This window comes from Xiphophorus hellerii, chromosome 22 (assembly GCF_003331165.1).
Source record: "Xiphophorus hellerii strain 12219 chromosome 22, Xiphophorus_hellerii-4.1, whole genome shotgun sequence".
NCBI lineage: Eukaryota > Metazoa > Chordata > Actinopteri > Cyprinodontiformes > Poeciliidae > Xiphophorus > Xiphophorus hellerii.
This window is the reverse complement of record NC_045693.1, coordinates 12,688,585-12,700,203: the sequence shown is the minus strand read 5'-3', so window position 1 is coordinate 12,700,203 and position 11,619 is coordinate 12,688,585. Positions and strand designations below refer to the sequence as shown.

General features: G+C 36.5%; 1 protein-coding gene across 4 annotated transcripts in view; it reads left to right on the top strand.

The window, feature by feature from the left end:
* The first annotated feature begins 269 nt into the window (after positions 1-269).
* Positions 270-11,619, top strand: part of LOC116713583 (collagen alpha-1(XIX) chain) — a 143,714-nt gene continuing 132,364 nt past the window's right edge. For all 4 annotated transcript variants that reach the window (XM_032553782.1, XM_032553781.1, XM_032553780.1 and 1 more), the window contains exons 1-4: positions 270-400; positions 6,658-6,782; positions 7,071-7,145; positions 7,228-7,327. In XM_032553782.1, coding sequence (XP_032409673.1) covers positions 6,692-6,782; positions 7,071-7,145; positions 7,228-7,327 — 266 coding nt within the window. In that variant the 5' untranslated portion in view covers positions 270-400; positions 6,658-6,691. The remainder of the gene's footprint in view (positions 401-6,657; positions 6,783-7,070; positions 7,146-7,227; positions 7,328-11,619) is intronic.

The following is an 11,619-nucleotide window of genomic DNA, read 5'->3' as shown; positions in this document are numbered from 1 at the left end:
CACAAAAAGCCACATTATAGGCGAGCAAATCCATACGGTTCAGGCCTTTCTTCATTCAAATTGGAATAAATCACAATACATCAAACGGTAGTTAATTCCCGCACCTGCTCTGTTAATAAGAGAGCTTGTTTGAACTGCCTTCGGGCATTAATTTTCCCCTAATAAGAAAGCTTTCAGAGTGTTTGCAGAAGTCTCTGTCAGTGTATTTCAGTAATAATGACAGAGTGGGAGGGCCACTCAGTGCAACTGAAAAGGACGGCGATCGGAGCGGGCGATCCCACTGTGACTTTTATTTCCAAGTCCCGGAATCCGGAGCTGGACTGATCGTTATCACGCATGGATTATGGTTTTATTGCTGCTTTGATTTGTTTTTGCTTTAAAGGAAAGTTTATCAGCACCTGTAAGTAGCCCCTTACTTATGAAAATATCCCATTATAAGTTATATTGAAAATAAATAAATAAATAAATATATATATGAATATATACATATCTTTATACTAGGAATAACATCAAAGCTCGCTTTATTACGGTGTCATTCTGTTTTATCCGGTCCTATGAAATTAAAGTTATTTTTGTTTTTATTTGTCCTGAACGCTCTAACTTCAAGGCACATGTCTCATAAGCTGCTGTCTTTCTCTTTTATTAACGCTCTCTCTGCCGCGGCAAGACAAACATGTAATCCGTCTCATTGCATCACTTACTCACAAAAAAGTGTAAGATTATGTTCTCAACACAAAACAGCTCTAGATTTGGTGGTTATTAAAGAATATAAGCATTCAGCCAATCAGCGTTCGGATAGGGAAACATGCTTCTTTCCATAGCGACCGCTTAGTGTTAAACTACACTGCATTGACGGGAAAAAAGTGTCCGAGGGGATGATGGAGAGAAAGTTAAATGCCCGAGTCTTGTCCGGGCTCTTTTCTCAAGCAGTGACACAATGACTTGGCTGCTACATTGTCGATTTAGAATTTAAATCGATGCAGGCTGACAGCAGATGTTTTATCATCTGTGCTGTATGCCTTAAGAAAGAACCTGCAAGAAGCAAACGAAATCTTTTTTGTAGAAAAAAATAGTTTTATTTGAAGGGGTGGAAAAGGAGTAAATGCAGTACAATGTTTTGCATTGCAAAACTAGGCTACACAGGAATAACATAACGCCTTCTCACAGACAGACATGTGATACCTGCGCTGGGCTGCTTGTCTACTACCCATGCATGCTTGAAGTTTTAAGTGGCAGTCGCCTCATCCCCAAATGCCATGACAGCCTTCTGCGGGCCTGCATGCAAAACTTTATGATCCAGTGGGAGATGAGTATGTGCACCCATGGAAATTAATCTCTGCAGGAATATTTATTTGGACTAGACAGTGAAGGTGTAAAAGAAAGTTAAATGAAGAATTGCTACTAGTTGCAGTGTACAAATAAATTAAGTTAGTTTTTGTGTTTTGTTGAGTTTTGTGGCTTTTGCCCACAAACCAGATACTGAGCAACCCTAAGAAGGATCAGCCAGGTAATTTAACTGGCATTAAAAGTTAGATGGTTAAACTGTTTATTCAATCTGGTATTATAGTCCATTAACTGAGTTATAGTTTAACTGAGGCTCAAAAGTTACTCTTTACATTGAAAAAAAAATAATTATATACATGTTTCTTTATGGTATTTTACACCATTTTCTCTTTCACTTGTTACCATCATGTTTATGTGCAAGTTTTCTTCAGCTCAGAAATTACTCACATCTGATACTGCTTCAATTTAGAAACTCAGCCACAGTTACTTCATTCACAGTGAAGCTTTTACTCTGGTATGCATGCTATCCTGAAGATTCGTTTGGCAGCTTAGGCAAATATCTTTCTGAACTGAAGGTTTCCAACTTTCATCCTTACAAGTCACATTCTTGATGAAGACCCCTTCAGAAATGTTCTAGATCAAAGCACGCAAGAGTGCCAAGAGACAGAGATCAAGGGTTTTGTATTATGAAAGCCACACACAGAGCGATGGAAACATAGTTTCAGCTTCCTGTTTAGGTGGCGTCATGACCCATCAATTTTACTTTCAGGGCAACTGATACTTAATGGAGATTTGACATTAAGAGGAAATATGTATTTTATCAAAGGTGTTGTTAAAAACTCTAAGATCCATTTTCATTCTAATTCTTTGGAGAAATAAACAGACTGGAATTTAAGCTCTACAGACATTTATCCATATGATGTGCAGAACCAGCTCTACACTGGTCAAGAAGTATAATAATGACCAAACTGAGTGGATGCCAACAGTTATGACAAAACTCCATAAATAATGCAATTACCTTGTAATTACTATGTCACAAATTCTATATCGTAGAAATGGTTTGGTATGATATTCTCAGGGCATGACAATCTGAATTTGAAAAACTTCAATTTCACAATAATATAAATAATGTGATTTGATTGCTACCTTTTAAACAGTAAACCACCAATTGTTTGTACAAGTGATAAAATAGTGTAACATTTCACAGAGATTCCAAGCCTTATTTTTTTATTAAATGAAACCATTATTTATTTTTTTATAGCTATGCTTGGACTCTGCTTGATCGTAAAAAGTAATCCTACTTCATGTTTAGATTTTTAACACCCATTCTGAACTGTGAATTCGTAACCAAACCAAAGTTCCATCTGAAGTAAAGTAACCCCAGATTATGATGCTGCCACTATCTTTAACTGTAGACATGGTGTTCTTTTTAGTGATGAGCATTGTTGATTTTGTGCCAAACATACCTTTCGAAATAATAACCATGAGCTCCTGCTTGGTTTGATCAGACATCAACAGAGTTGTTACATGCAGAATGCGACCAGTACTTCTTGAATATATTTGCAACTTCGTCAGTGTTGATTTATTAGCATAACGGCAATCAAATCCACCTTATAACTGCTGAATATTCTTTTGACTAATACCTTTGTACAATGAGGGGTTTTTTGATCCTTTGTAACCTTCCTGTACGCCTTAGCTTCAGCTAAGCTCTGCATGATTAAATGCCACAAAACCCCAAGTAGGATAGCTGAAATTTATTTCAGGTTAATCAGATTCAGGTCTTTATTTAACAATACTAAATCCTCTGATTCACACCCTTAAAATAGCATTTTTAGGGTGTGATTAAAACAAAAATTTATTTTAACAAAATAGTTTAAGGGTGTGTACATTTATGCAATTAGTTGTAAAAGATTGCATACTCATTTAAGAGCCATCCTAAAGTTTGAATATTTTATAAGGTCACCTTGGCTAACAAGCTACAACTCAACATTTAACACAAAAAAAGCTACGGGGGGCGTGCCGTGGTGGCTTAGCGGTTAGCGCGACCCGTATTTGGAGGTCTTGAGTCCTCGACGCGGCCATCGCGGGTTCGACTCCCGAACCCGACGACATTTGCCGCATGTCTTCCCTCCTCTCCTTCCCCATTTCCTGTCAGTCTACTGTGATATAAGGGACACTAGAGCCCACAAAAAAAGACCCCCTGGAGGGGTAAAAAAAAAAAAAAAAAGCTACGGGCTAATAATCTTACTGTTGTACACTGTTGACATCTGCATTCATCACAGGGTCTTAGATGCTAATGAGATCATAGGAATGAAAAGTACAAAGGTGCAGTCTCCTTGATGACTGGCACCTTTTGAAACCTCTGATTACACATGTTAGTCAGGAGTGAATTATTTCTATTTGCTTTTAGCATAATTTACCATTAGGGTGCAACGTTTATTTCCACAGTAGTGCAACTTTCATTAAAGCTAAGAAACCCGATCAAAAGACAAAATATAACAGACATTTTCCCTTTTTAGATGTAAGAAATGTTTAGAAGTTTCTGTCATAAACTTTCCAAGCTACAACAATGAAGTCCAGCAGTTTCTCCTGGTGAGATGAATGAAACTAATTAAAGTCGGTTACTACTGCAACCAGGATAATAGGCCTATATTAGAAGTATGTTTAGCCCATTGTTTGCCTCTCCCTGCTATTAATTAGTGTGATAGCTGAAAGCGATCACTGTTATCTTCTCTCTGTATTGTTATATTTTACCCCATCTGTGCATGGTTTGGTCCGCACACTTAAAAAAAACAAAAAAACACTCTTCATTCTAAAGCTATTTTTACTTTTTATTATTATTATTTGAATGTTCATCTGCTGGGCCAATACAGACAAATCTATCAAACTCTAAGGAACTATTAATTCCATAATACAACTTTTCTCCTTTAGTAATAATAAATTAGAAGTTTTTTTTTGTTGTTGCAACAAGATATCCACTGTGTATGAATGATGACATCATCCTTTACCTTAACACCTGTAGTTTTGAATCCTTTGCCATTAGGTCATTTTGGAATAGTAGTAGCCATGTTTGGACAAGATACTGGAAAGCAATCCTACAAAGCTGATGCCACACATGCGTGTTTCTTTTAGGAATTCTAGGAATTGTTTAAAATTCAATTTATTTATCCAGCTCAGTTTATTTATACAGTGCGAGTTCACTACAAGTTTTATCACATAGCACTTTATAAGATAAACAGGTCCGAATTCATATCTAAATACATACCAATACTGAGGTCAGCTCAGTCATCTCAACAGATCTGAATTAAATCCTGGTTATGATACAATGTAGCATTTATATATCTATTTTCAGCAGTAATTTCTTTCATGAATTTTTCCAAGGAAGGAGACATAATCAAACACTGAATGAGAGGATGCCATCAGCAGACAGAGAAAACAAAGTTACTGGTATAAATGTTTTGCTGATTACCATTTACAGGAAACAGACAAATAAAACAGTACATATAAAACACCAGACCATGTGTAACTTCTGTGAAGAAAAACAAAAAACAAAACAAGCAATAACTGCTGACAAAACACAGTAAGAAAGAAGATGGATAAATATTTGATTGAGAAAAATACTGAATACTAAATTATATCTATATGCTACAGATTTTGCTTGCCTTAAGATAACAAAAACAAACATTGTTTTTACTCAGTAGGTCTTGAAAAAGTAAAAGCACTACACAATTTTCTGAATTAAGAAATGACTGTCTTTGCTTAATAGTGTTTGCCTCATTTGACAAAAAAGGTGAGCTTTGTGGAATGTCTGGATTATGTTGTAGAAGTAGGACTGCCTATTAAAAGGATGACTGTAACTGGTTTGTTGTTGTCATTAGCTTCTAATTGGTTTACTTGATTACAACCAAATGCATTTCACCTATGCAAGATAGGATCCTTATTACGCCCAACGCTTTGTTCTATTCGCCTTGGAAATTGGAACTCGTAACTAGAGACGGCATTATATCCGAGATGGGAGCACTCTAAATTTAATTGCAGATCAAAAAACGTTTGGCATTTGCAAATTATTTAATGCTAACAACTGATAGCAATACAAGAAAGTAACAATGTATATCTCTGTATTTTATTGGTTCAAATATTAAACATATCCTTGCTCATTTAGATGTTGTACAGTGCTGTGTGTCACTGGTTTAATGGAATTCAACCCCCCTAATCAACTAATGAATGGTTTCCACCAGCAACTTTCACTACATTGTATGTTTGCAGGAGTATTATTGGCTAATTAACTAACAGCAGCTCAGGGTTAAGCTTTGTTCACACTGCATGGTTTTTGGGGAAGTGTTAGTGATCAGTCGGCATGGTGAGTTGGCACAAAAATCTTTGTTAGATGGGGTAAACTCTGGAGGAGTGTGTAATTGTGTGAAGGGAGCCAACCCAACTCCACCTCAGTCAGGGTCAAATAAACAGGTCTCAGTTTTTTGCGCTCAATCTGGCTGCAATTGGTAAGTGTGAACTTATCAATGGTTAATCTACAAATAACAAAATTCAAACACCTCATTGATTACAATCATATAGTCATATATAACCACCAAAACAACAGAGAAACTTGGATGTTTAAGACAAAAAGCAGTAAAAAAGAGTTTAAGAAGCACATCGTGTGAGAACTTATTGATGTAAAACTAATAGTTTACATAATGTACATGAAGGCAATTAACAAACTGACATTTCTGGAAAAAACTGAATGAAATATTGACTGTAGTATGACATACAAGAAACCTATTTATCAAAAACGCTAAGCAATCCACAGATGAATAATGATAACATATAAAGGTGATACTGTTATGGATTGCTAAAATTGTTCCAGAATCCTCAAATGACCTCAAATAAATGTTATAAATTCTCAACATTAGTGTAGCAAAAAACTTATGCGGAATATGTACTTTCTGAAAATATGCTTCTTAAACTCTTCAGATATCAAAGATTTAAGCCATTTTGTTTGAGCACATTGAAATCAGTTTGAAATATGTCTTTAAAGTTTTGGTCCTTGCTTTTCTTGGTTTAAAAGCAAGTCTGCTTATTTTTTTCTGCTTTTTGGAAATGATGAGTTTGGACAAGGTTGAATAGCGCCTACACGGTTCTGTGAATATCATGAAAGTTCAAGGTGTAAAAGTCTTTTAGCAGCTTCCTGAAGCTTTTTGCAAACTTCCTCACCCTGGAAAACCTTACTCCAATAGTACACTGTCTTGATCCTTGGGTTGTACATTTGTTGACATCAATGACAGTAATTATGTTTTTCAAAATAAGCTGTATACTTGAATTATGTCAATATTTCTAAAATGAATTTTAAAGCAATGTTGTTCTACTGTTTTGCAGCTTTGCAGGTGGGCTGCGTTTCGGCATCAGAGCCATGAATTGCTACTTGATAAGAGGGGTTGCTTTCGTCTGGATTGTGAACTTTGTTCCCTGTGCTTTTGGAATGGTTGTGAGCGAACAAACAGGTATGTTAGTTTGTTGGTAATTTTTTTCATCTGAAGTTCTGAAAAGCTTTAAAAAGATGATACCTTTTAAGGATAAGTGTAATGCACGAAAGATTTAGCAATTAAGTGTGAAACCTTTAAAAAATGATTAATCCTTATGAGTATTATTTAAAATTTAAAGGAATAACCAAGGAGATTAAGGCAGAATGTCTGACATTAATTCATTGAAGTTTTGTATTCAGAAAAACAATTTAAATGCACAATTTAAACCATAGCCTCAAAACATTTTACTTGGCTTCTTTTCTATAGGTGGTGTATGTCCCTCTTTGAGTGTTGAGGATTACAGATTTTCTGATGTTTTGGACCGTCCTTTACAGATTACAGGTAAATGCTGGTATAAAATGTTTTATTCATTGAGAAATCTACTATAAGTTTATATTATGACACATTGTGGCTTTGTTCACAGGATTTGATCTCACAGAAAAATTTCTTCTCCGAAAGGGAACAGTTACAGAAGACCTGCCATCATTTCGACTGGGAAGCAGCCCTCTTATAAAACCAACGAAGTAAGTTGGTTTTAAAAAAATTGGATGTCCTATTGCAGATTATTGTTTTTCTTCCTGTAATATTGATTTAAAAAGAGGACAGGGGAGAATGTTCCAGTTATTGAGGAATAATATTTTGGGGCCTTTCTTTGAAAGCATACTTCAGTGAGTTGGAAAAGAAATGCTTTGACATGGGATTCACTATGTTGTTATTTTCCATGACCATGGTATAGTGAGCCAAACCTTTACTAAGCATAATTACTGAGACGGTCATGGGAATGTGGCTGTTCAGTCGACATGGGTTTTATGGCTCAGGAGTTCTAACAATTATTCTAAAATGTACATTGTTTGGGTAGCTGCGGGAGTGTGTGGTGCTTGGCTAGCGCTTTGTCGGACCACAGCAAGAGTTGTGTCCGCACAAAGTCTGGCTTGTTACCAGTGTAAAGTGAACTGTACCAGTGCTGATGCTTGTCACCAATCCTGTTTGTGATGTTCATGAATGACAGCTAAAAGTGTACTCATATAGAAGAGAGTATCTGGTTTGGGAACCTCAGAGTCTCAGCTTTGCTTTTAGGAGATAATGTGGTTCTTTTGGTATCCTCAAGCCATGACCTTTTGAATGCACTGGTAATTAAGAGCAGAGCTGATTTTCTACTGTATCAAAAGTAACTAGTTAAAGTGGTTCAGATATCTAATCTAGATATGTTGTCGGTGCATTACTTTGAAGGTATTCTGGGCATTTTATTCTGGTTGGTGACACCAAGGAAATATTAGAATTTGCAGGAGGATATACATCTCCCTTCTGGCCTGGAAATGCTTCAGGTTTCCCAAGCACAAATGTCCTGGAGATTGTCTCTGGTAAGAAGGATGTCTGGTTATGTTTGCTACCTGATCTTGGATGGACAATGGATGGTTTTCTTGTATTCAGATCTGGTGATTTTATCGAAGAAATTGTATTGTTACAAAATTCATGAAAGAGTTGAACTGAGGCAACCCACATATATCATGTTCAGAGCAAAAATCCCATTTACCTCATTTAGTAAGGGCAAGCAGTGAGGTGAACTTGCTGACAGAGAATAATTTGAATTAATATATATTGCATTTATTCAAGAAATCTCCTTGAGGCTGAATGTGGGACGTAAAGGGACATAAAATCCAGATTATGTATAATAAGGTAGGAATATTAAAATAACTCTGTAAATGACACACTTAGGTGTCGTTTTTTGGGAGATCATTATTCTCCAGCTAACTGGGTGGATGGTAAGATTTTTCCATGCTAATGAGAATTTGTTTAAGTGGCCATCTTATTTAATATATTATGAAGGCCTACGTCATTTATGACTTGGCTTACTCTGATGTTCTGGAAGTTCTTAAGACAATCATTCTTTCCTGGCCTTTCATTATAACACTCAAAGTGAATACTGTCATTCTTCAAGGAGGGCTGGGTATTTTTAGTATTTTTACATGCACTTGTAAACATTTACTGCCACCCTCCTGGTTGCTGGTTTAATGTATCTTTGAGCCAGATGATTTGTGGTCTGCTTTTCCCTTCTGTCAGCCAACTGAAAATATATTTATGTTTAAGTCCTCTTGCTCAGTCTGGACCCCTAACGCAAGTAGATGTTGGTTTTGCAGGGACTCTGCTGGCCGTGTTGTTGGTTATAGTGGCAAGGCTGTGATCCCGCTCATATCCAATTATCTAAGTACTTTGACAGGTGACAGAGCATATCAGCTCAGGAGGGAAGGTGAGGGCAGTTGCACGTATAGAACAAAGCCCCCTCAGCTGCTGCCCCTGCCGCAAAAAGCATTGCTCACCGTGCTCAGGGGGGGGGATATGCAGCCCCATGCTTTATTCTCCAGATCCAGCTGACGATCAGCCAGCTCCTCGACACAGTGCACATTATGGGACATAGATCACGGCTGACACACTCTTCAAGCAGTTATGTGAAGTGACAAATTGCCTGCCATAATACACTGTGCACTCATCCATACAGCGGTAAAGTTTAGTAACAGTTGCTTACTCTCTTTAGAAACATCTGTGTTTCGTCTACGTCTGTTTACATCTTAATCCGTGTTTATAATCATATATGATTCATTTATTAAAATGCATTTGAATATGTCACTGCCATCTACACTGCAGATTTTCTTGTGCAGTAAGGATAATGAGTGTTTATAAGAGCATGGTTTGCTTTGCTTAAAGGTTTTGCAAATGAGTTTCCTTTTTTGCTGCGTGTTAGATAGCAGGCAGCCACACTTGAGTGGAGCTTTTTGCTTGTTTCTTTGTGCAGCATAATGAGTTGTAAAGCCAGAATGCAGGCTCATTATTGTATGTTTATTCAAATTTAGGCTTTCATATGCTTTGAGGGTGGGCTTTCAAAATTGCCATTGTTGTTTACGCATTGGTGAGACAATCAGAATCTTTAAGTGAAAGTGGCAGCATTTTCTCTCTGACAGAGAGTCATTTTTCATCTTGAAATAGGAAATGAGCTATCATTTCTTTTGCAAGCAGCCACATATTTTCATAATTTGATACATGACCCACTGAGACAGAAAAACATGATATGGAATCAGGGTGTTCTGTGATTGGTTTCAGTTTGTGGTTTTCAGTAATTAGTGGCTGTTTTTTCACTTCTCTATCCGCCCGGCAAAACCTAATTGACTGATTTTCCAGAAAACGTGGTAATCTTGGAGATCCTTTTAATTCATCATGATGCATTTAGCATTTTCAGGAGAGAGAGGAATGTGAGCCAACTAAGTTAGTATTTGATGTTTGTTTGAACTGCACCAATTTGACTCTGACTCATTTAAAATAATCCACCAGGATTGAATTTCTTTTAAGCTGGTCACTTCGGTGAAACTGGTAGCATTCCTCTGACACACGTTCAAATCTTTGTTTCTGAATACACTATGGACCACGTCACCTAGGCAAGATGTATTAACAAGAGTGATGACAGATACCACCATCACAAAGAAACTTTAATAGTTTATTTAAATTATGGTTTTCTGTTGCATAAGCTGTCAGTTGATTTTTTAAAGTTTCTTGTGAAAATATCCATGGTTCTTGAACCTTTTTACGTATTGCCATGTTAGAACCTTACTGTTCTGTATTCTTTATTATTTTTTATTGCTATTTCAGTTGCTACACTTAAGCAAAATCAAGTGTAAGAAAAGACACACCACCTAATGATGCTGCCAGCGCTATGTTTCACCGTGGGTAAGATTTGGTCAGCTTGGTGTGCTGTATTAGTTTTTAGTTAGTGTTAGTCTATCAAATAAAATCCCAATGAAAACCATTGACTTTAGTGACTGTTGGTTACAAAATGTGAAAATGTTTACACCCCATAAATTACTATATACAGGATATTGATACTTTTACAAGTTACTGTGGACTTTTATAGCATTCAACCATCCCATGGCTTGAGAGAAAATAAAAGTTCATTGCTGTATGTAATCCAAAAGTCAATCAAATTGATTCCACATCATATTAGCCACTGCAAATTAGTCATATTTAAATGAGACTTGTAAGAGACGGAGTTGGCAGAATCACACAGTGTAAAAGCGCTTTTGGCAATATAACACGGTGGTGAGGATAATGAATGAACACCCCTCTTATTCACTCATTAACATCTATTTAAGCATGCAGAGTGGCATTTCAGCAAAGAATCAAACACAGCATTCAAACTTTAAGGTTCGGAGTTTTTGTCACTTCAGCCACTGAGAGCACTCAGCACTAGGTCAAGAAGTTTAACCTTTTGAATCCCTCAGAAATAAAATGTATCCACAACATAGAAGCACCAAGCTTTGAAATAATAGTAAATAGGAGTGTTAACTCTATTGGCCTTAAATAAAACAGTATTCAGTCTGCTGAGTGTTCATTTACCATGTCTCAGTAGCTATGTGTAATAAATATGCTCTCTTGAGTTCAGTGTCTTCTTTTATGTGAATTCTTTATCCTTATAATGTAATTCTTCACGGTAAATTTAACAACAGGTGCCGTAGCCTTTTGTTTCTCTCTGAAATTTTGAATTGAATGTTATATTTAAATTAAATGTAACATCTGTGGAAACTGTGATGCCACTTTTAATATTCATCTGTAATTTAAATAGTCTCATGGACAAGACCAGAAATGACCTCCACAGTCCTCAGGCTGCTACAGAAGAATTTGGTTCTTTTAGGTGCTCTAACTCAGTGCATTTCTTATTTTAGTCATGTACCGTTTACAATAAAATCTCTGCAAATACAGCAGTAGCAGGTATGAGGCTGTGAGGGAATAGGAGATGATATATAGAAGTGAAAACTAATTTCCAACCTGT